This window comes from Serinus canaria, chromosome 3 (assembly GCF_022539315.1).
Source record: "Serinus canaria isolate serCan28SL12 chromosome 3, serCan2020, whole genome shotgun sequence".
Classification (NCBI taxonomy): domain Eukaryota; kingdom Metazoa; phylum Chordata; class Aves; order Passeriformes; family Fringillidae; genus Serinus; species Serinus canaria.
This window is the reverse complement of record NC_066316.1, coordinates 49,761,141-49,786,704: the sequence shown is the minus strand read 5'-3', so window position 1 is coordinate 49,786,704 and position 25,564 is coordinate 49,761,141. Positions and strand designations below refer to the sequence as shown.

Below are 25,564 nucleotides of genomic sequence, written 5' to 3'. Positions count from 1 at the left end.
GGGCTACTGCACATGCACGTGAAAGCACAGTAATCCTGTGACACAACTAAGGCATAGCTAAGAAAACAAGTAAGCAAACAAACAAGCAAGCAAAAAGGCTGTGAAAATTTGTCCCACAATGCATGAACTTGTTTATCTTGTCATGACCTTTTCTGGCAGAAAGGCACATGATGAGCACTTGAGCTGATAGTGAGAAGAGCAAAGGAGGAAGTTACAAGACAGTTTACATATTAGACAATTTTTTTTTTCCAATGTGTAACACTTCAAGACAAGAATAATTTCAGCAAGTTGGCAAGGTTTTGGTGGTGATAGATTGCATTGACTGCACAGTTAAGAACACCTCCTGCCAGGAGCTGTGCACATGGTTCTGGTGGCACAGGCAGCAGGTACACCAGGAACAGCTCTCATAAGTGGAATCATATTTACTTCCTTCATACAGAGATGGCTTAATTTTTATTCACTGATCTCCCCTTTCATGTTTTTTCAAGTCTCTGTTTTCATAAAACACCCACAACCTTATCAAGCTCTGTTTATGTGCCAGCCACCTTAGGTACACTGTCAGCCTTTGATACAACTGGCAGAACACCTGAACTCTGTCCAGGGCTGGTGATGCCTTGTTCTTACTTAAGTTTTGTGTAAAATATCATTTCAATCACAAAATCATGTAGGTTGGAAAAAACTGTTACCATCACCAAATGTGGTGTTACTGAAACATTGCTAAGTCCACCACCAAACCCTGTCTCTAAGAGTAACATATGCACTTCTTTTATCCAGGGACAGTGACTCAACCACTTCCCTGGGAAGCCGTGTTCTAATGTTTGGCAACTGCATTGATGTAGAATTCTTTCCTAATATTTAATACAGACTTCCTCTGTCACAGTGTGAGGCTGGTTTTTCCTCATCCTGTCATTATGTGCCAGAAAATACCATGCAAGCACGACCTCATTCAGGCAGTTGAAATCCATGTGCAAGTGAGGGCTCAATACCTCAGTCAAGGCAATTAAGTGCTTGCTGGTTGTAAAAAGTTTGCTGTTGCATTAAGCACAAAGGTCAGTCTATGAGGGTTGTTTGCTATATATAGTCAGTGTAGTTTCACAGTCCATTCTCTTCAACCTTAGCACAGCTGGGAGGAGATGTTCACTCTGTGCCTGCCCACACTGATCCTACATCCCACAGCACCACTTCATCACCTCTGGGAACACCTGATTTCTGAGCTTGCGACCCCTCTCTCCTTGCTACTCATTCCTTCCCACACAGCAAACTGTGCTGTCTCCTGAGTCTTTCCAGTGTGGATATTAGATGGCAAGAAAATCAATTTCTCCACACCTTTCCCTATGGAGTGAACTAATGCTTGGGACTGAAAATAAAGATGAGGGAGCAGCTGAATGTTTCAAAGAGAGGTACAGGAAAGGGGAAGCGTAATGGCTCAGGCAAGTAGCTCTGTTTCTTCCTCCCTGTCTCCTTGAAAGCCTGAGAAAACGTGTGGATGTCAAGCATCCATCAAGGTGTCTCCATTTTAGTTCTGCAAAAAAGGACTATCACAAAATCACTGACAAGAGCTTATAAAGGTGCTACATCCTCATCACAGCTGCAGAGGCACATAGCAGAAGAGGGTTCTTCTGTGTCCTATTCATCTGGCCCAGGGTGGTCTTGACTTTGAAAAGTTAAGGCACAGAATTACCTGGCAGTGGGACACTGGATGGGATACACAGGAACAGCAAGATGGCAAAAATTGCAGTCTCCATCCCGCTCAGCAAACTTCAATTTTTTTAAGTACATATACATTTAGGTTATTTCCAAGAAAGAATAAAGCCTCCCAGTGTAAGTTAGGATTCCTCTACGTGTATGAGCTCAGTGTGCTGCTTCTGGAACACTCCAGAGGGTGAACACCTCGTGTTTTTTAAGAAATGGGGAGCGAGCACAAGTCGCAACATGACGAGCTGGACGGTGCTTTCCAAGCGGCTGCGGCTGGCAGGTATGGCCCAGCACCAGCACTTCAAACAGAGCATTGACAAAGCCAGCGCGGGCATCGCGGAGCACAACATCCTCCTCATTGCCGGGGCCGCCGTCCCACGCTTCCCCGGCTTGCCTCGGGCCACCCTCCTGCCCTTCCTCCGGCGCCCCCCGGGCGCTGCCCGGCTGTGACCTCCCACCCCCGCACTATCACAGCCGGCATCCCGCCCCTTCCTGCCCGGCGCAGGCGCCGCAGCGGAGCGGGGCGGGAGCGGCCGTGGCAGCGCCGCGGGGCTCAGTGTGTGGGCCGGCCCCCGAGTGTGCGGAGGCTCGGTCGCTGCCGGGCACCATGCGGGTGCCGCTATCCCTGCTGGCTGTCGCGGCGCTGCTGGCGCCCCGCCGGACCGAGGCTTCCCAGGGGGAGCAGCCACCCGCAGGTAACGGGCAGGGCGGGGCTGGACGGGGGGATGGGGCGGCCCGCGCAGGCCGACCGGCTGATGGGCAGCACGGCGTACCTGCGGGGCGGTGGCACCGGCCGTGCCGCGCCTTGCCCCGGCACCCTCCGTGACCGAGCGCCGCCGGTGGGGCCGCCGGCCCCGCGTCGCTGCCGCCGGCCCCGCGTCGCTGCCGCCGGCCCCGCGTCGCTGCCGCCGGCCGCTGCGGGCGCAGGGAGCCGTCGGGGCAGTGCGAGCGGCCGGGCGGCGGCGGGAGGAGCCCCCGCTCCCCGGGGCTGTGCCGTGCTGCCCCGCCGAGCTGTGCCGTGCTGCCCCGCCGAGCTGTGCCGTGCTGCCCCGCCGAGGGGCCCCGGCCGAGCTCTCTCGGTGCGCGGTTCAGCCTGGCCCCGGAGGCCGTGTGGCGGCGCGCCGGTGACATCAGCCTTGTTTCGGCTGTTCGCGCATTTTGGCACGCAAAGCAGGAGCGGCGTGTGCGCCGGACAGGCCTGCTCCGCTGTGCTCTATGACTTCGTGTGTCCAAAGAAGTAGAGAAACTGGGAAATTCGGTTCGAAAATGAGCAGCACAGGACTGGGGAGTGTAAAGAAGGTATCGAGATCGCGGCCGGGGACGCGCACATTTTGGCCAAGCGCTCCTGGGGAGGAGTGGCTTGCCAGCGGAGAACGGCGTCCTCACTCTGTTTGCACGGCAAGTAAATTGCGGAAGAAATTGTCAGGCTTACTAGTTTCATTTTAAACTGGAAAAGTTCATTGAAAACAGAGGTTGCTGTCTAATAGTCGAAAGGGAACATGCTTTTAATTTTCGTTGAGGCTACTTAGAGTTGTCTGTGTGCCCAGGCTCCTTGGATTCTGCAAGTGGAGATTTCTTGGAGTTCAGATCCATGTCCAGGTGAAGTGACTGAACTTGGTTGCCCCTGAGCATGGGCCACACCATGCTTTGGAAGTCTGCTTAGCTTTGTCTGATATGGCTTGGTGGTGCTAAAACCAGTAATCTGACTGAATTATTGTCCCTTAATACTTTGCATTTTGAATATCCAGTTCGTTTGACTTGCTGTCTGATTATAACCAGCGAACTTTACAGGGATACTATCTTTTTTACCCATTAGATCAGTAAGATAGCTTGATATATTAAATACTGTCTTGTTTGCTCTTAATCTCTTTTAAGTGCATGGTTTAATTGCTGGTAAAATATGCCACGTCTACATTGTATTAAGCATTTTTTTAGGGTAAAAAAACACAATATCAGTAAATCACTTGTCAAACAAACCTGCTGTAATCCAGCCTAGTCCAGCACAACAGTTACCTCTGTAAGCATAGAGAGCAGTGCTGTGGTGTAGATCTTGTAACAGGCTGCCTAGAAGCAGAAGGCTCACTTTTCTGCATGTGAGTGCAGCAAACCCTCAGCTCAAAGGAGCAGAACCTATTTTTGAGTTAGGTTTTAAAAACTCCAGCAGTATTTTCTTGGTGACTTGCACTGAGCTTGGTCTCAAACCAAACCCTTTTTTTAGCGAACAAAAGCATTGTGAAGGGAATTCTAATTGACAATTCTGTGTATTAGTTGAATGAAAATGCTGGTTTTATATGTAATGACTAATAACATGCCTTTACTTTGTTATAATACTGATGCAAGCAAATGTGTTGAACTACAGGGGAAGAATTAAGGTAGAAAGGGAAGTCTGAACCATGTTTGTGATGCTGTCACATATAGACTAGCATAATGGGTCAGGTTGGAAATGAGCACAGTGGGTCATCTGGTCCAACCTTTTCCTGCTCAGTCACGGTCATCCTAGGGCACATGGCACAGGATAGCATCCAGATGGTTCTTGAGTAGTTCCAGTGAGGGAGACTCCACAGCCTTTCTGGACAATCTGTTCCAGTGCTTGGTCACTCACATAGTAAGGAAGTACTTCTTCATAATCAGGTGGAGCTTTCTGTGCATTAGTTTCTTCCTATAGCCTCTTGTTCTGTTGCTTGGCACCAGTGAGACACTGACTTCTTTCACTCTCCTTCAGATATGGATTGTAGATATTGATGAAGTCCCCTCTTGTTCATCTCCTCATGAAACAGGCCCCTCAGCCTTTCCTCATAATGGAGATGCCCCAATTACTTGATCAGTTTTGTAGCTCTCTGCTGGACCTGCTCCACAAGCTCCATGTCTCTCTTGTACTGAGGAGCCCAGAATTTACATGGCAGCAGTTGTATGATTTTTTTTTTCCCCTTAAATCTTACAGGGCTTTCAAAGTGCCAGTAGTATAATACATATATCAAGGCTGAGTGTGTAATGAGGAAATGTCCATTGTAGGACACCATTTTCCTTACAAAAGAAATGAAGCCAGATAACCCAGCAGCAGTTGGAACACCTGCATTTCCTGCAGCTGGTTGCCTAAAGTGCCTGCATTGGCAGGCCTCTGACTCCATGGTGCAGCTGGGCACTTGCTGATGGGAGCTCTCAGTCTGTATTTTAGTATCGTGGAAGACAAGGTCTGTGGTCAAGGTGAAGAAGATTTGGAGGCTGTGGTAGCAGTACAGGTACTTACTGCACATTGTAAGCGACGTTTCCAAGGATGTGTGTAGTTCATTTAGGCAGCTGACTTGCTGTTATGTGTGATAATCATGATGGCCTTGAGTTGTTCTTTATGATTCAGATTACTGACACTCATAGCAATTTACTGTCAAGGTGCAAACAAAAACAGATTACGTGGTAGAAAGTGCTGTATTTAGATATCATCTATTACAACACTTCTCAGCTATAACAAAAGGGATGAACACTCATAAAATAGATAAAGCAATATTTAGCTTGCATTGTAACATCTGTTTTTTTAAGTGTCCATCTTGTGCAGCTTGCTGTGTTTTTTTTTCAAGATGGTGATCTCAGTCTACCTCTCCTCTTAATACAGCTTACAACCTTGTGAAGATTTTTATCATGAACGATGTCAAACCTCTGAGCCCTTAGAAAATGAAATTCTAAATAGAAGCTGCAAAAATGCTCTATAATGTTTATTCATGATACTTGGGAAATCATTTAAGTTCATTCCAATAAATATTTAAAAAATTAATAGCTTTAAATTTTATGGCAATCGTTGTACTCATTTAATTTGTTAACCAATTCCTTTGTGACTTTGAGGTCTGTTGAGAACTTCTGGTAGAACATTCTGCATAAATTGTTTTACATGCATTAATTTAAGCTTGTTTTCAGTAAATTTTTTAAAGTACCATCCAGGTATGGGAGTGACATTACAAGAGAAATGCATGTCCTGGGTTTCTTTAGGAGGGATAAATGAAAGTTGGCCAAGGCAAGCACATGCAAGCATTTTCACATACACTTCGTGGCTGCTGCCTCTTAAAAGAAAACCAGTTAGCTAGCAGGTACAAAATTTCTTCACTGCCTTGCTCCTGGTGCTTGCCAGGCTCCCAACCAAGCACAGCCAACAGGCAACTTCCCTCCAGCAGTCTGACAGGAGCAGGACCTGTTTAGTGCCTGGCCTGCCAGAAGTGCACAGGGAGGGGGCCACGCTGACCCAGCTGTGTGCCTTGGAGGGGAACATGGCAGAAGGCAGAACCACTGCTTGGTGCTCCTGCAGCCTGTGGTGAGCACTGACCTCTTCCTGCTCAGTTCGGGTCCTGTAGTGCTGGGCAGTGCTCCTGACTCTCCTCTAGCCCCCAGATGGCTGGACTCTGCTTTTAGTGCAGGCCAGTTTTGTTTGATTTAGAGCAGATTGAAGTGAGGATATAAATAATTAGGACTGTTTTGTCAAGGTTTAACCAAACCCTAGGCAGCTGTTTGTTCACTCTCTTACCAGCAGGACTGGGGAGAGAATCAGAAGGGTAAAAGCTGGAGAACTCATGGATCAATATAAAGACAGTTTAATAGGGAAAGCAAAAGCACATAAGCCAAGCAAGGAATTAATCCACTGCTTCCCATGGGCAGGCAGATGTTCAGCCATCTCCAGGAGAGCAGAGCCCCATCGTGGGTAAAGGTTACTTGGGAAGACAAACACCATCACTCCAAATGTTCCGTGCTTCCTCCTTCTTACCCCCACTCTATCTACTGGGTGTGATAGAGCACAGAAAGCAGCAGTGGCCACTTGCCAGCCCATGTGTATCTCCTTGGCTGTTGCTGGAATGTTCCCAGACACACTACTGGGAGGTGATAAGCAGTACTGCAAGCAGTGAGAGCAAGGAGCACTGGACTCCAATATACAGGCAGGAAAGGGAGCCTCAGGGCAAGCCCCAGGGGCCTGCTCATTACTAGCTAAACAGCACTAACACTTGTAAATTTAGCATGGCACATCCATGTTGCTATCTCAAACCTTTTGAATCCCAAGTTGGGCCTCAAAAAAACCCAAAAACAACTTAGGAAATACAGCCTTCAGAGATAGACTAAATTCTTCTTATGTATTATTTTCATACTTAGCATTGACTTGCTGCCTTCTGAATCCACTTCTCAGAGTACTGGTTGCCTTTTTGCCACCTTTTTATCTGTTACGTTTTTTTTTTCCAATGCATATGGCTGCACAGTACTTCAGAAGCATTCAAAGGTAGTGGAGATCTATCTGATCTTTTTTCCATTTTCTTCATTTTCATGGGTGGCAAAAGCTATGGAGAGTGACTTTTTTGCATTTGTGAAGTCATCAGAGCTGCTACACTTTCTGGCTGCAGTTTAAGTGGATATGTGAGCTCAGGTCCCCCTGTGGGCCACTTGCATAAGACTTGGATTCAGTGATCCTTGTAGGTCCCTTCCAGTTCAGAATATTCTGTGAATCTGTGAGCTGAAGCAACTGTAGGTAGAGTACAGGGATGACACAAGGAAGGCACACTTCCCCAGCCAGGGGCCTAGAAGGGACTGACTGCTTACTGTTGCAGCTGTCTGTCTATAAATTATGAGTTAACCATGACTCTCTGGCAGAGTTCAAACTGTTGTCCCTCTTGGCCTGTTAAAGTGCCTTATAAGCCTGTGATGTGTCACTTCAGGAATATAAGGATTTGTTTGTTTTTAATGGAAATCTAAAAAAGGAACAAACTTTGAAAATATACTTTTGCTTGTTATTTTTTCACAGTTTGTCTTTTCAAGCTTTTGGTTTGTGCTTTCAGTCTGTATTTCAGTGCCTATATGATGTTTAAAAGTCACATATGACTTGAATGAACTTCTATGGCTTTTAGGGCCACTGTTGTCTCAGATAGCTGTACCATAAACTCTGTGTTGTGGCTTCATCATGCCCTGTTCTATTACGTGCATTATTGCACTTCAGCTGTATTCCTCTTGCATAAGCAGAGGTGACAAATCCCTCTGTGTATACAGTAATGCCAGAAAGAGGGAAGGAATTCTTGTCTTGCACAAGATGCAAGTATCAGGCTTTGAAGGCTGTCTTATTTTTACATCTCAGAAACGTCCAATTAGTTGAATTAAGTTTTGCCTTAGGCAGTGCATTTTGAGCTACTAGTCAGCAGGGACCTCCCCAAGCCTTAGGCAGATGATGGAGGGGTCCGACTGTAACATTTGCTACCTCCTTCAGTGCTCTGGGGTCAACCCCTTATATTAAGCAGCTTTTTTTGTGAAATAGTAGACAAAAGTTGACATTTTGTAAGGATAGCTACACTGGCTTAAAAGTGCATATTTGAAGTAACCTATATGTGCTTTTGCCTGTCTGTGTGCTTGACACCTCTTCTGTCAACTTGTCACCTTTTTTTGTCTTGTGGTTGTGAATTTGATGATTATGTTCCTCTTCTTCCAATAGCTGAAATACCACTCTTATTAAAGCAAACCACAGTATTGCTTGCAGAATGACCTATACTAAATCAAACCTTTGTGGTTGTCAATAGCATATCTCAACCTCTACGTATCACTTTCAGTAATGTGTTATACTTGTGGTCTTGGTCTCAGGATGTGAAAATTGTTTACTTTCCCTAAATATATTGCAGAGTGAAGTTGTAGTACTTGCTTAGTGAGCAAGAGCAGGTCTAACATGAGTTCCCTCAGCATTTTATAAAAGCCACATTGAGAATACTAGGGGTGCCAAACCAGACACTGAGAAGCTGAGTTGAAACAGCTTAAATTCAGTTGAATGACCTTAATTTCTCTTCTCTTCCTGAGTGTCATGTGGCAGCCTTCAACATTTACAGGATGCTGTAAATATTCCTTCCCCTGCTGTTGCTCCCTTGACAGCCCTCTTGAGCTTGCTGCTTGAAACAGATACTTGCTGCACATGGGTAACTGTCAGTGCTGCTTTTTATTTTTGGATTGCTTTACTGTATTACCTCTGATGTTGTTTGCTAAGTGTGCTTCAAATGGATTCCTTCAAATGGAGCTATGTTATAGCTTCAGTGTTCAAATTCCTTACAAATGCTTGTAGTTTATTTCGGGCATCACAGCTTACTGAAGATACTGCTGGAGTGGTAGAAGTATCACTGTTAAAAATTCATAGGGAATCCAGGCTTACTCTAGGAGGCCTGTTGTATTTTGGCCTTGATACTCCAGCTCTGGTGCCATCTCCCAGCCCATCCACTCCAATTCAATTTCTGAACAGCAAGAGAAATCTACAGGGACTGGGCTAATCTCCTCTAACTTGACTAAAGTCTTAAAACCTATCTTGCTGTTGTATCTGTAAAAGACCAACACAGGGGTGTCTGCTTATGGGTCTGATAGAGGCTGTCTGAGGGACTTGCTTTCAGTGGGCGTGGGTTATCTGATGTTGCAAAGAGGACAAAAGCTGTTTCTGTAGGAGAGGTGAGTAATAAATTAGCTTACAGGGCTCATAGGTGTTCGTACTGGTGACAGATGAGCTCATTTGGGGGAAGCATTTGTGAGTTTTATGTCTAGCATGTTGCCTTTTCCAAATAATTTAGAAGTACATTTGGCTGTTCTTGTGTTTGCAAAGGTCTGTTTATCAAAATGCAATCGTTCTCTTCATTCTAGTGCCTTCACCAACGGGGATTGTAGTAACATCTGAAAATTTCAAAACAGTTTTGCATTGGCAGTACCCACCTATGTCTGAAACTCCTCATTTTATTGTGGAAATCAAGCCTTACAAGTAAGTTCTTATTATTTCATTATTTCCTATACCTGATATTCTCTAGAAGCACATAAAAGTAGTCAGTCCATGGTAAATTCTCTTGTTTCTATGCAGTGACATCATGTAGGGGGAAGGTTGCTCAAGTGTAAATTAAGGCAAAATTTGTCAAGTAATAGAATGAGGTTGGCAGCCATCTCTGGAGGTCATCTGGTCCAAGCCTCTTGCTTGAGCAGGTCATCCATTTTTCTGTCCAGTTGGTTTTTGAGTATCCCTAGGGGAGGAGACACCGCAACCTCCCTGGGCAATTTGCGCCCTCACAGTTTTTGGTTACAGGCAGTGTATTGTACAGAATTGTTGATATTTTATTAATTATTACTTGATCTCTTTTACAGCTTAGGTCACTATAAGGAGGTCTCAACCTGTGTGAACACTTCAGCTCATTTTTGTGATCTCTCAGAGGAAATATGTGACCCTTATTCATCTCATTGGCTTAAAGTTAAAGCTGTTGTTGGATCACAACAGTCTGAATATGTTGAGACCAATGAGTTTATTTTGCAAAGGCATGGTAAGTTGTATCTAAACTAAACCTTGTAATTTTTTCCAAAATTAAAGAGTTAGTAATTACTCCTTTTGCTCTGTTACTGCATTGCATTTGGGAATATCTTAAAGCCAGGAGTCCAGGATGAAATGAAGCACGATGATTGCCTAGTAGGAACTTCATGGTGCTTGCTAGCTCTTACTCTGTGGTGTCTGAGTATGTTTCAGAATATCTAAAGGCAAGAAGGTGATGCTGATGGTGCACTCTGAATCCTTCCCATGTTCCAGACATCAGTTTAGGGTAGGAAACTGTCACCAGACAACATGGACCTTTAGGCATTACTGAAGTAGCAATGTATTGCTTGACACTAGAATGCCATGTCCTGATAGCTTCAGGTGTCTAGGTAATACTAAAAGCTGTAGATGGATAACTAATTACTAGTTCTTCATGTAAATCCTTCAGGCTGCTTTGGAAAAAATCAGACTTTAACATCAGTACTGTAAAAGTAAATTTCGTGTCTACAGTCCAGTGTGGCAGGCCCTGGCATTGCATGGGCAGTGCAAAGGAAATGCAGCAGAGTCAGGAGGACCAAGAGACTTCTTACCATGCTTGCTCCATTCCCAACCTACAGCTTTCAGGGAGGGGCTGGCCTGTGAGATTCTGTCTGACTTGGGCTATGCTTTAACTAGAGCTGGATTTCTGCATTGCTGGAGCTGAAGGAGTGGAGTCCCTCTTTGATTTCTGCTATGATTCCATTCCCACTCAACAGTCCTATTACTTGAAATAGTGGCTGGTTTCTATAGTTTGACAAAAGGACACAAGTCATGGTAGTAATGCTCAGTGTGACACTTTCCAGAGAATTGATAGCCATGTATGGAGAAAAGAGGCAAAATCCTTTTTCCATTGAACAAGAAACTTGTGTTCAGTCAGACCATTAGACACAAAAAATTCACATAGGCCATTGCCATGGGAAATCTGAAGTTTGGAATCTTTGGATGCTCATGGTGAGATTTGTTTAGCTTTTCATATAGCCTTTGTTTCAGTGCTGTATTGTTTTTAACTGAGGTGAGTTATGGTGGCATCTAGTCAGCAGGATCTTGTGTTTGGTTCTCATTCATGTATATGTTTAATTGCTGTTAGTTTCTTCTGTTGTCAGCTGAATTTTTATGGCCTTATGTGCGTAGGAAGCTGAAATTGCTTAACAGTGAAATTCACTATGGACAATCTGTTTCCATTTTAGAAGCTGATTAGTTAATGCATCCAAATGCCTCCATTACTTCTAAGCAACAGAGAGGTCTTACCACAGCTTTCCAATATTCACAGCATGGAAATAAAGATGTAATTCTTTTGAAATCTCTGATGAATTTTGGAAAGCATATGTTATGTTAAAAGCTTTGGCCTAATAGCAATGGTGCAATGTGTTGCAGGAAAAATAGGACCACCAAAACTGAGTATCTCAAGACATGGTGATGAAATCCTGCTTGATATTCACCATCCTGTATTTCCTCTTTCTTGTATTGAAGACATTTATTCAGGTCTTGCCTACTTGGTGACTGTTTGGAATAGTAAAAATGAGGTAGGTTCCAAAAACAAAATTTAAGATTAAAAACACTTGTTTACCTTAAATGTCTAGACAAGGGATTTACGCCTGTGATGCATGGAGCTGACAGGTAGTTGAACACCTAAAATGTTGAGCACATTACAATGAGATATGTAGGTGAAAGGTCTGTATTTTAGTTGTCCAAATGAGTGCTTTCAACAAAAATTAGATTATTGCAGTAACTGTACACAAGATAAGTGTTGCTGGATCACATGTTGCTGTTTCTGCATACATGCAAACATTAGTAACTTAACTTGTGCCCCTCTCATTTGTCTAAAGAGACATTTCACTTAAGAAAGTTGCCTTTCAAGCAGTTTTATTTAGCAATCATGGAGAGTGAAGGTGAGGAAAATTACAACAGGTGTGTTTACTTACAGTTAGCTTTTCATATGCATCCAGGTGCAAGTTTTATAAATGTGAATCTCTGCTATGAACAGCAGAAATTTTAGGTGGAAAATAGTATGCTCTGATCAAATATAACATCTTAAGGTAGTGAGTAGCCTGATGGTCACACAGCTTTTGCAAGGCATATGAGTGATGTGGGAAACACTTCTGATAGTGTTTTAACATTTTTGGAAGTAGTGGAAGGTTCTGTAACATTGTTCTAGTGAGTCAAATGATATAACATGTTTTCCATTTTTTTTTTCAGACTGAAGAGCTCTTCGAGGACAACTGTACAATGCATAAGTGTAGCCTCCAAATCCCAATTCTTCCTGATAGTTCCACTTACTGTATTTCAGCAGTAGGAACTTTCAATTCTCTGATGTTTGGCACTCGATCAGAGGAAATTTGCACTCCTGTTCCTCTCAGGCAGACATTGAGTAAGAGGATTCAAATGCCATATTAAGAACATATTGAATCTGAAGACAGATCTGATCTAGCAAGTATTTGATGCTTGGGGTGCCTTTGGGAGAATAGAATAAATAGGGAAAGCTTAGCCAATCTTTTCCAAATGCATTTTGAGAGTTCTGACCAATACAAATCATGTATTATTTTCAAGTGACCCTGAATTTTTTGGGGGTGTGTTTTTCCTGTGTTGATATTACAAAACCTGTTTCTATTGCATGTGAACACTGGTGTAATTAAAAAATCACAAATGGATTATTCACTGAGCTATACGGTTTTCATAGGCATTGTCTGTTCTAGCAACTGGCTTTTTGCTCAGCCTCATCACTGAGGGTAATGTGTATATACTTTTAACTGGAAGCAACTATAAACTTATGGTCATAAAGATATTACTGTCTTTTTCTTAGTTAAAGAGAACAAAAGGCAAATAGTGATCCAAATTTTTATCTCTAAACATCTTAGAAACATTGTGGTTGTACTTCATCATAGCCTTTAATTTCAGCAAAGAAATAAAATAGATAGAAGCAGTCTATCTATCTATTCTGTCTAAACTTCTTGAACACACAGGAGCAGCTGGATGAGGGAGGGCATTAAGGAGAGTCGGACTAGTGGAGTCCTACTGTAATCATTAACAATTCTGTGTTTTGGAAGATGTGTTTTACTTTTATTGTACATAACCTCTGTGTAGTTATGTCACTTAATATGCTGTCACATAGAACGTGTACAAATCTCATTATCTCCATCTGTCATCTCTAAGGAACAAAAATTAATTTCAGAATTCCTCTATTTCTATAAAAATGTGATTACATTTATATAAACTGAAAAGCTTCTGTCATTTTGATTTTTATTGACTCCATAAAAGTCTTATGGATTAAGTTTTCCAGAGTGAAAAAAGGAGTAAATTGAAAAATTCACACATTACAGCTAAGCATTCTGAGCTGTTGCAATTTCTGAAATTATTCTAAATGATACAGCAGTGGCTTATTTTTCCAAAATTCATAGTAGATTTTGCTTTAACTTCTTAGGTACAGATGGCATCATCAGTCTATGTGTTGTTGTTGGGATCTTGATGGTAATACCGACAGTATACTGTGGCTGCAAGAAACTAAGGAAAAACAACATACAGCTGCCTAAGTCTTTGGTAAGTTCTGTAACTACTGTATGTTTATGCCAGTCTCTTGGGTTTCTTTAGTTGGGTTTATTTGGCTTTTTTACCATGGTCTTGTAGATATTTAGAATTTATGCCAGTCTAATATTCTGATAGCCTTTGCAAGCAGATGCCTCTTAGTGTTTTAGGGCTAGACTTCAGTCTGTCTTTAACTGAAGTAGCAGTAGTTGGTCTAGTTTCAGAACTTGGTTCTTAAAAGCTCCGTAGGTGCATATCTAGGCAGGTTTGTGTTCGCTCTAGTAGCAGAGCACAAAGCCACAGAATCTCTGATGTGAGAAGATACTTTTTGAGGTCATCTACCCAGAGCCTTTTGCTCAAGTGCAAGAGCAGATTAGCCATGAGCATATCCAGCTGGCTTTTGAATACCTGCAAGGAAGGGGACTCCACAGCTACTGTGGGCAATCTATTCCAGTGTTAAACCACCCTCAGAGTTTTTCCTTACATTCAGAAAAAATTCTGTGTATTTCAGTTTGTGCCCATTTCCCTTTGTCCTGTCACAGGAACTGTGAGATTCCTTCATTAAACGGTAGTACTGGCATTTCTGCTAGTTGCTACAATATTCTTATTAATGTCCAGAGTAAGGGGAGGGAGTAATAGTTCTGTAGGAAGAGGGAAGAAGGACATGGGGAAGTCTGTTCTCACGCTGAGCAGTCACAGGGAAGAGAAGTCAACAGCTGCTCTATTTTAAAAACTTCCTGTAGCCGTCGTTAGGAAACAGAGTGGATATTCCTTAAAGAGCAGCAGCACTCCTTGGTTTCATGTCAGGCCAGAGTGGAACTACTGTTGTAATGTTCTCCTGGTGTTGTGTTAGTCACAAGGAATGAACTACCACAACTTCTAAGAGCTGCCACCTGAGGCAGTAGCAAACAGAAATCACAGCAAGGGTATCTTCTCAGTGGATGGAGGAAGTCTCATTTATAGAGAGAGTAGACAATGATCTTTGATTCCATGGTCTGGTCTTGAGTTTTAAAACCCTTTAAAATGACCTCTCCATAGTGAATGCCCAAGATTCCTCTGGAATTTGTGTTCTTTAGAATAGAATATCAGGAGGCAAGATTGCTCTGACTAAATGGAGATACCAAGCCAGAGGTGGTTCCTTTGTAGTAAAGCAGTGATCTAGTCCACCAGCTTGGGCAGCACAAGATGATTAATCTTGTTCTGAAATTATATGCACTTCTTGTCAGACAAAATGCTTTCTAAAATTCCTGTTTCCACAGACTGATGAAGCCAGGGGACTAGTTTGGAGGTAGCCATTCACACTGTAAGCTATAAAAAATCAGATGAGAGAAATCTTTCTGACATCTCCAGCTAGGCCCCAATATCAAAGCAGACCCTGGAGACTTTTTGTCATGTTCACACCAGGGTGTACTTCTCTGTATAAGTGACTTTGTGTCCTATGTACACCCAACAGTAATTTCTCTGAAGACCATTCATGTAGCAAAAGATGGCTCTGCAGGATTACAGTGCTGTAATCAATGGATCCAATGCTGTACTCAATGGATCCATATTTATTTTGGCTTTCCAGTAGCACTGTGATATCTGATTTAAAGGATTAGGAAGCAGAATATCACAAATAGAATGTGTGTTCCTTAACACCTGTCAGCTTCCTGATGCATGCTCCAACTTCACACTTGAGCTCACCTTGTAGAAACTTGTGTGTGCCCATTTTCTCATTTTTCTGGGCTAGATGTTACTTTGTGGTTCCTAGGCTCCAGTACCACAGTATGGTTCACATGTTACATCATATTTTATTGCTAAGGAGCTGAATAAAGCCCTTTAACTATTTGTAAATATTGTTAGCTAGGTGATCAGGCACTGAGACAAGCTCCCCTGGGAAGTGGTCGCTGCCCAAATCCTGTTCAAGGAGCATTTGGCCCATGCTCTGAGATGTGTGGTTTAACTCCTAGGTTGCCCTGGGTACAGTCAGGAAGTGGACACCGATTCTTGTCAGTCCCTTCCAAATCAAGGTGTCCTGTATTTCTGTCCATTTCCAATGAAGACTCTAATGACAAATATAAGTTGTAGAGCTCATAGGGGTAGTTTCAGAATAGGTGATGTGAATCCTGTGGGAATGTAAAATGAGCGGTTAATAACAAGCATAATTATTTTATGGTTAATCATTTGAAGTAATGAACAAACAATTTAATTAATATGAACAATAAGTTTAATTATATGACATTGTCTCTATAGACTTAATGGCACTTGGAGCCTGTCACTGACCTTTCAATATGTACTAGGCATTTCTTTCTGTACAGGTTATCATCATTGTGCCTTATCTGAGCTTGTCTGAAAATAAAACATCTAGGGAGTTTTTCCAACTTTTAAAGGGCTGAGCAAGATTTTCTACCTTAGGACTGCTAATTTTCTGTGATCTCCTTCCTGGCACCTTTAAGTAGATGCTAAAACATCATTTGAGTGACTTCCAGCAATTTGGAGTTTTACAACAGAAGGGGAAATGAGAAAGAGTAACCATTGTGAGTGTTACATAGTCAGAGAAAAGAAAAAGATTTCACTGCCAATTAGAGCTCCAGAGCTTTTATACTGTATTTGCTGTGCTGTTTGTGACTCCCAGGAATTACATATCAGTCATGTCTTGGTCCTACTTCCACAGTGAAGCTGTCATTTGAAATAGGCAATGAATGATTGTCTTAATCAGAAAACATGTTTGTTTAAATGCTTAAGCATCATTATAAACAGTAGGATCCTACCAGGAATATGCATATATGAAATAGGACAGATTCCTTTACAAGACGTCATGTTAGTCTTCTGCCTGGATCAAAAGGAATCTGGTATTTCAGCAGTTCAGCTGTAGTTAAAACTCCCTTTCATTTATCTCACAAGAAGTATTGCAGGAGGCTGTCTCTTTCACCCATTGTCTTTGGTCATTGCAATTTGTCTGGTGGCTATTCCTGTACTACCTTTTTGTTCTAAGATTTGTGATAAGGGCATACCCACTTCTAAACGAACCTGACCATAATTTTCTGATGTGCTGTGGGCATCTCTCTCTCTGCTTTAACTTCCCTTTTTCTTCAGTGTCTTTTGTCTTTGAATGGTGGCAGATATTTTTGGGATTAGAAAACATTAACTCTCAAGAGAAAAGTGAAAGTTGAGTCTTACTTAAGCCTGCTTTTCTGTTTTCTGCTGGTGGTTTTTCTGGTTCTGACAGGAATGACAGGGCTTTGCTTTTTGGTTATACAACATATATTTCTGATGTGGAGAAACTAATTGTTCCTGTAAATATTGACTGACACTTGCCACAAATAATTATCATCTTATAAGAGAGAAGCTGCTTCATTGCTTTTGTGAAAACTTTTTTTTTTCCCCTGTGAGCATCTATAGGGGGCAGTAACATCATCTTCTCTTTTTAAATTTACATAGCGTTAATGTTTTGTGGAACCATGCAAAGACAACAAAGATTTTTGCCAACATCCTAGTAAGATTTGAAATGGAGTTCTCAAACTTCATTAAATGTGCACCTGAAAATTACTTGGAACTCATAGGTGGACACATCATTAGAAAAGGAAGTTAAGAAAGAATTAGTAATTACCTTAGCTGTTACAGATTCCTTGGGATATGTTATTTATCTGTGTCCTTGAGCCTGACTTTCAGCAGTGTGTCTCACTAGTCTGATGAGACAGTGAAAGGCCTGAAAGCTCAGGTCCTGTTATTGGAGACAGGAAGTTATGTGAGTACCTGCACATGCCAGGAAATACTGCTGATACCCATCACTGGCTGTCAGTTTGCTCGGTAATGTGAATAAAAGAAAAATATTAACTTACCTATAGTAAATACTTTTCTTCAAATAGCAACCATATCATAATAACCCTTGTTACTTAAGATCTTTTGAATGTTACTGTAATAAACTGATTCTTATCTTGGAAGCTAGAAGCAACTGCATGAGTTGCTAAATTGTCTTGTAGTTATGACTCAGTGGCTTTTAAAAAACCTTTGATACCAGGAAACACAGGGGAGGTTTTTTTTCTGATCGCTTCCTTCTTTCATGAATGGGAATAGGAGTGTCTTTGCACCATCTTGCCTTGGTCAGAAACTTGTCAAGAGAAAAATGGGTTTCCTTTTTTGAGAAGTCTTGGATGTTGTTGTACAGAGAATATGCATTTTATCTGCAGTCTCAAAGTATTGCCAGTGCTCACTATGAAATGCTGGACCTGTGTAGAATGCAAGGTGATCCCTTAACACATTTTAGGATTGTGATTTTTTCAAAATGTGTGAAAATCCTAAGAGGACAGAAACAAGAACTGACTCTGTTTTGTTTTTAACTTCTGTTTAGCCTCTACTGGTATGGGGAGAGATAGAAAGCTGAAAATGCAACTTTTGACCATGGTTTCTGTAATACTTTGTTGTAATTCTCATTCCTCAAGTATTCCACCCTACACAGAGAATTACCTTCTGTTGTCACTTGCTGTGTGATTTTTAGAGTCAGATGTTTGCTAACTCCCACCCCAGAAAACTATAGATGCTGGTCCCTTCAAGGTCAGTGTTGTATAGTATAAGTACCCAATATTCTGGATATATATCCAATATACTGGTATAAAGAGGTTCTCAAAAAGTATATTAATCCTTTATGATGTTCTTAACATTTTCAGTATCTACCCATTATTGATTGTAATCTGTTACTTGCAACTAACTTTTAAGCATCTGCTCCTTATGAGGGAGCAGTTCCCATGAATTCTCATGGAAATTACTCTGAATATTCTTTATGTAGTATTCTGTTTCTATAACAGAAAATGAAGATCCAGAGATGCTGATGGTTGAGTGGCAGCTAGTTGTAATGTGTCAGGAGCCACCTGAATGCACTTTTCAGTGGCAACCTTTGATTCCCCATGGGATTGCCCCACCTGAGTGATGTTCACACAGCTGTTTGTAAAGCTAACTTAGATGACCAGTAACTGCTCTTCAGGGGGTTTGCTTGACTGGTGGTGGTGTTTTTCAGCTGCTTGGTTTTCCTAAATTGTGATGCTTTTATTGATCCAGCCTTAGCCACAGAGTAGCATCAACAGGTATCAGGGCTACTGAGGGGTAAGATAATCAGACTGAAGTGAGAGTTGAAACCAGTTTCTAATGAAGTCAGCATGCTCTGAAGGTGTGAATGTAAAACTACAGTCTCACAACCATTTCATCAGAGAATACTCTTGAAAAGCAGAGTCAGATTGGATCATGTGGTTTTGATGGCCCTCTCAGTTCTTATGCTAGTACAGACTGGGAGGTTCTTTATGTCTATTTGTGATTTTTCTTAATGTTATTTCACTTTGTCTTTCCTTCTCCTGTATACATCTCTTTCTTCAAAATTTGCCTCCATCTGAATTTTCAGGCAGATTACTTTTTTACAAAATATCTGAAAAAACAGTGATTGTGTATTTCATTAAGAAATTCACGGATCTGTAATACTTGATATTATGTGATACACATACATAGTGAAGTACAAAATTTGTGAAAGGACACCATTAGCTCTTTCTCCCTAGGCATTCTGTTATCTTTAGGGAACACCATCAAATAGCTGAAAAGTTACCCTACTTTGTTTTTCATTTGTATGTACTCTTGAAAAGACATTAAAAATCTAAATAATGTAAGCAGCCTGAAGGCATATTGTAATTGTTTAAAACAAGCTGGGGCCTGGCCATTGAAAGAATTCATATGATCAACCTGTAGAGGGATTTCGAAGTGAAACATGAAAATTTGTTGCAGCATTGAGGGACCGCTTAGTGGCTCTTGAAATAATTTGGGAGACTTCAGCATAGAAGCAGCTACTGGGTGTGTTGTTCACTTCCCTCCTGGCTGGGACAGGTGCCAGATATTATCACAGGTGCTGTAAATTACACTCATTAGCTATAATGAGTATGAAAGGTTTCCCCAGCTGAAAAGTATTACATTGTCTTATTGTATTGCTATTTTCCTCTATGTTGGAAACTGCACAGTGTAGTGGGTGACATGAAATGGATTTGATCCTTGCAAATATGCTTGCCCAAAGTCAGCATTTTTGAGATCTTGCATACAAGTGTTACTGGAAAGTTAAACTCATGAACATAGGCCAGGGACTGTGCCAGATTTTAATTTTGCGGTTTTGTTTTAGAATTGGTAATAGTGATGTTAAATTTGTTATTATCAGCTTACATATTTTTCCAGCTTTTAAGCTCAAAGTTGGTTTGTTTTTTGGTTTTTTTTCTCCATTTAGGTCAGTGTGATGAGAAACCTGAACACAGGTGCCATAATGGGACCAAGATCAGAGGGGAAGTATATATCTGTGATATCAGGCCACTCCGAGTTGCCAGTGAGTGGTGAAGTAACCTTGCTGGAGATAGAGCCAAAAGAACCAACTGTTAGTCCTGTGAATTCCTGTGATGGAGACTCTTCTGTCTCTTCCCCAGAGGCACCAGCCACAGCAGAAGAGGTGCCTGTGCAGGAAAGCACAGAGGAGGTCTGTTTTGATGCTGATGAACAAAATTGCGAAGGAAAAGAGAGTTACTTCATTTCCAACAGTAGCCAGATGGATATATGCAGTAAGTCTTCAGGGTCAGAGATTCCTACCACAGAAACACAACAAACAGTCATTCCAAACAGCTGCTTCAAGTTTTCTGGCTATGACAAGCCTCATGTTCCATTGGATATGCTGATAGATGTTGGTGAAGAACAGCCTGTGAATGCTTACAGGCCAACTGAGTAGCCAGGATGAAGTGCTGAAGTGCTTAACCACAACCCAGAAAGAACAGCATTACTAAAGCTTATAGAAAGTCTGGGTTAATTTGTGAACATCTACAAGTTGTACTTGTTCTGATCGGTGCACAATTGAAAATAGTACCTGAAAATGGCATAAAAAGTGTGTGGGAATTTCATAATAACCACTTTTTAAAATGCTTTTATATATGATATAACTCATTATTCCCTGTTTGGAATAGTGCTGTGTTTTTAAACAATACTCTCTAGAAAACATAGCCTTGACTATAAAACAGCAGCTATACCACTATTCACTTCTGCTTCAAATCTTGTTCAAAATTAGTTCAATGAACATAATGCTTAAGAAGTACTTCACTTGATTATGATAGACTTGGCAAGAAATGTTTGAGAGTTTTTACCATTACTGGAGGTATCCTCTTGCAAATCTTTTTCTTTTGAAGAGTATTTTTATAATATAAAGTGCTCTTATTTCTTTTCAATAAGATTATGCCTACAAGCTCTTTCTGTATTTCTTAAGAATTTGATTTCATGTCAAAGAAGTAGTGGCCATAAACTAAGAACACAAGAAGTTCACCTCAACATGGGGAAGAACTTCTTTGCATTGAGGGTGGGTGGCAGAGCCCTGGAAGGGGCTGCCCAAGGAGATCATGGAGTCTCCCTCTCTGAAGACATTCAAAACCCACCTGAACTCATTCCTGTGTCAGCTGCTCTAGGTGACCCTGCCTTGCCAGGAAGGTGGATTGCATGGTTTCCAGAGGTTCCTTCCAACCCTAAGAATTCTGTGAATTTGTAGTCTTTGCTGTTAACTTTAGTACAGCAGCACCTTAGGATCACCTAGTAGCGTGAGTAACAATGTCACATTCTGGCAGAATATATTAGCAAGCTGACTGATCATCACTGAGAAAAAAAGTCTAATGAGCGGTTGCACAAATTGTTTAGAAAATGTCCTCAAGATTCAAAAGCCTGGTTTCTTCTGGCATACTTCTGTCCTAATTTTTAGAACAATATGTTCTCTAAATAGAAATGAATAGAACTCCTTCCAAGCGTGTTTTCTAGCAGGATGAAAATCACTGGCATTTCCCCTGTTTTAATAACATAACTCAGGAACTACGTAAAATCGCCCTCTAAAAGTATGTCTCAACACAATAGAAGAATATTGTGATTAAGGTGTACTTTGTGAATTTTATTGTCATCTGTCAGCCTTCTGAATTTTGTATTATAAAGTTGTAGTTTTGAAAACTGAGGAATAAGAATTTTATATATTTTTTTTTTCATATTGAAATCCATGCAATCCATTTAGTTCCCTTTAATCAAGACTTGATAGGTATTTTCTATTTGTAGGAAATGTTTATAGCAATCATTAATGAAGTTTAGTTCAGGAAAAAAGAACACTTTACGGGTACAAGTTGGTCCATTTACATGAAATTGTTTGTTTATTTTTAAAGACATTTCTAGAGGATTATCAGAATTGTTAGCCTGTTACAGCAGGTGGCTTTAAAGGAAAACCAGTGTCATAGTACTTCTGTCCTTACATTTCTCAGTGACATGAGTATTCTTAAGGTGAAGTTAATTTATACAGCTGTTTCCAGAGTCCTTCTGTTCTTGTCTGTATCAGATGTTGACCACAATGGTACAAAAGATTTAAAAACAATAGCTATTTTTCCCATCACTACTCACAGGAAAGTAACGGATTGGTTAGCAGGGTTTTGATCATTTTAGGAAAATCCAAATCAAGCAGGTGAATTTTGCAATTATGATTCACGGAAGGCCCAGTCAGTAATTGTTAGCTGGCTGTGATATGTTTCTGCATTATATTCAGACATAATGAGACCCCCTAGCCACTTTTCCAATGTCATGTTCTGGGTTCCTTTCCTAGAAGGCAGTGCTTAGTGCCTTACTGCTCAGATGCACTAGTGTGTAGGTCTCCCCATGGCAGAGGTGCAGAAAATAACACTCTTGGTGTTACAAGAAGGCTTTTTGAAAATTAGTATTGCTTGCACTTGAAACTTAATTAAACTGACTTTCCAGGTAGTGATGCTGTTCATCACTGAAGCTCCTAGCTGTCTACGAAGTAGATGCGCAGCTGTGTCTTGTGCAGAGATTGGAGTTGATGTAATTTCTTTCTGAGTTTGGAGGTTAGTTGATGAATATGAATTACAGTAAATACCTCAGGAATTTATAAATGTCAGAGAAGTGTTTAAGTTAAACTTGGCTCTGAAGGGATAAAGAAAACATTAGAAACTGTAAAGTTAGTCTTGTTTTTTGGGAAGACGTTTCTGACCAGACAATTTGCTGAGTATTTTCTTTGCAACTGCTCCTAGTATTTAACCTTGCACTTGGTAGTTTGTTTTCCTTCTGTCAGTTTAGTCAAAAAAAAAAAAAAAAGTTGATGTTGTCCAAGAACATCAGGAATTAGCTCTGGCAGTTGTTGGATTTGATGTACCTGCCACAAAACCAAGATTCTGTCAGAAGCATGATTTTTTTTTTTTTTTAATTAGGTTTACATTCTTAGCAGTTCATCAGGAAACCTTGGTGCTGTTAGAACTAAGACTTAGCATCTCAGGTTTGTGTGAGCTAAGTGTTTCATTGTTCTGGAAGATTTTCCTTTGCTGACACAGTGGAAGAGGAGTGCAGGTAGACACATTTTAAAAGCAAGTGACTATCTCAGGTTCTTGTCTCTTGCCCCTGCAATACAAGTACATTGTACGTTCTTCTGAATCTTTCTAATCACATGGAGTCAAGTGTGAGTAAAAGGACCTAGCCAGGAGCTAGGCTATCATTAAGAATTGCAATGTGAAGATCAATAAGAAATGAGACAAAAAATATATCATAATAACATATGGGAAAATTTTTTCATGGCAGATAGTCAACATCTATTGGAAAGGTGGTGTTATTTTAGAAGCTGAAAATCAAGAACAGCAGTATGAGTGCTTTGTACTATATCACATATATATACAGCAGACCTGCTTTTGAAATAAAACAAGCTTAATGTACTTTTAAATCAAAATTTCTGAGCTCTAAGTATAGAAGCCACTGAACTAGCACCATCCCTGCAGTCTGCCTTCTGTGTGCTGCATACTTACCTAGTGGCACAGGGATAGTTTAGATGTTTAAATTGCTCAGTCCAGCTTAGAGCTTTTCTAGTTGTGAAATAAAGAAGTTTTAAGGGTGCACAAAGCACGGGATTCTTTTACCAGCTGTGACTAGCTGAAACTGTATCCTGACTAGCTGAAATTATATCCAGTGAAAGAGAACTTCACCAAACTTTGGCCTCATACTTGCCAGTATTTCTAAGAACTTCTTTAGTTCTTGTTCTTGGGTGGATGTTGTAATTTTTATTATTAGATCTGCAGTTAACAATGAGGCATTATGGCAGTGCTGTGTGCTGGCACAGAAACATAAAATCTGCTTTTGTGTGTTTTTCCACATAAGTCAGTAATGTAGTTTAAAAAAAAATAAAATTGTCAAATCTACTGACATCTGTGGAAACAAGACAGTTGCCTGGAAAAGATGCACATGTTTTTAATTTCTTTTTCATCCTTCATAGAAGATTGCAGAGAAAGAAACTTGCATGAGAAAACCTGTTTTTCTCAGGTTAGGAATAACCAGTTGATCTGAAGTGGTTCTAAAGAGTTGAGTAAAGAAGTTGAGTTGTAGTAAGTAAGAGATGTACATGGCTCAAATTAATAGTTTCAGCACATCTTAAAAAACCAAAAACCCAAAAAGCAAAAACACACAACCAAAATGACAAACCAAATACAAAGCAGCTTTTTATCTTAGGAAAAGGTGACCTGTGTAGATTTCTTTGGTGTGTTTTTTTTTATAGTTCAGTCCTTTAACTATGAAGTTCTTGTTTATTATTACTCTTTCTATATTCTCTAAATGGATTCCATCATTGGGCTGAAATCTATAATGAAATTCCTGTAAATACTGTACAGTTTAAATGTTTTTATATATAAATTAAAAATATCTAAGAAGAAAAATGTGTGTCCTTGCCTCTTTATGTTAGCTTTCTTTCTGAAGACTAAATATACTTTCAAAGCTCTCTCAGTTCATGTTACTTACATGGTGTATGCTTGAGCTTTATTGAGAGTCAAAACACTGGGGGAGATGTGTGTGACCCATCTGTGTGTGTGGATGTGTGCAGCAGTTCCTGGATACTTCTGACCATCATCATCCTCAGCATTGCAGTTTCTCTTTTGCCCTTTGATGCTGTTCATGCAGCCTGCACTAACTTAAGTCCAGTCCTATTGCTTCAGCCTGGGGCTGCTCCCTTCTGTTCTGTTTAAGAATTATGAACAAGTTTTAAATGGTCAAACCATTTGAATGGAATAATTGCTACAGAGAGGAAAGCTGGCATTCCTTGGAACTTATTACTGTTAGAAGTTTAAAGAACACAGAAGTCTTGTTTGTGTGATGTTTTAATTTCTGCTGTCCAGCCACAGCTTGAAAGAGGAAAAGCATTACAAGCAGAGCAAACAATGAGCAGGCAAACCAGGAGGTTCTGCCTGCCAGCTTGCTATGTGTCCTGCAAAATTAATCCTGCAGTTGTCACATCCTTGCAATGTTCACAGTACAGCAGTAAGAGTATTGACTCTGATACAGCTTTTTTTTCTGTGCCAACATCGCTTGAATAACAAACTCAAAAACTTAACATCCCTTCAAAAATGCCCTTTCAAAGAGAGTAAATACAATCCTTTCAGACTGAAAATACGGAGCAAAAAGAACAAAAATATATACACTTTGTTTTTTTTCTGGGCATGACTTTTGTGTTATGTTTTGTGGCACATTTAAGTTTCTAGCAGCTCAGTTAATAGCAGGAAGGGTGGAGGGCATGTGCAGTTCCATTCCAGAAGACAGGAACTGCATGTACTGTTGTGTGCTTTCTGCTACCAGGTTTGGTAGAGTTGAGGCCTGTGCTAATCTGCTGCAGATGTGATCAAGTGTGAGATAAATTATAATCAGGAAGGAAGGGTTGCAAAAGCTTGTCTGAATGGCTAGAGGGCAGTGGTAGCAAGGAGGCAGAGAGCATCTATGCCATTTCTCAGTCCCTTCTTCCATGTGGCTTCATCTCAAGTATCAATCTGGCCTTTATCAGCTTTTAATACAGTACTAATTTGTACTCACCCCCAAATCTGACTCCAAATTGCAAGAAAGTACTGTAAATTTGGATGATAAATTACAAATAGGTAATTTGTCAATTGCTTCAGGCTGTGCAGCAAAACTAGCAAACAGATACAGCAAACTTCATTTAAGATGAGCATGGAACAAAGCTTTTTTTGTCTTTAAGAATCACAGGGTGATCTT

General features: G+C 40.9%; 1 protein-coding gene across 2 annotated transcripts; it reads left to right on the top strand.

The window, feature by feature from the left end:
- The first annotated feature begins 2,206 nt into the window (after window positions 1–2,206).
- IFNGR1 (interferon gamma receptor 1) lies at window positions 2,207–24,104 on the top strand. Of its 2 annotated transcripts, none has more exons than XM_050972372.1 (7): window positions 2,207–2,390; window positions 9,319–9,433; window positions 9,808–9,980; window positions 11,477–11,529; window positions 12,203–12,374; window positions 13,425–13,540; window positions 19,758–24,104. In XM_050972372.1, exons 1-7 carry the CDS (start codon window positions 2,303–2,305, stop codon window positions 20,244–20,246), a joined length of 1,206 nt encoding a protein of 401 aa, XP_050828329.1. In that variant the 5' UTR covers window positions 2,207–2,302; the 3' UTR covers window positions 20,247–24,104. The 2 variants fall into 2 exon arrangements, with proteins under 2 accessions (XP_050828329.1, XP_030091916.1); XM_030236056.2 differs by having other exon boundaries at window positions 11,381–11,529.
- Window positions 24,105–25,564: the final 1,460 nt, after the last annotated feature.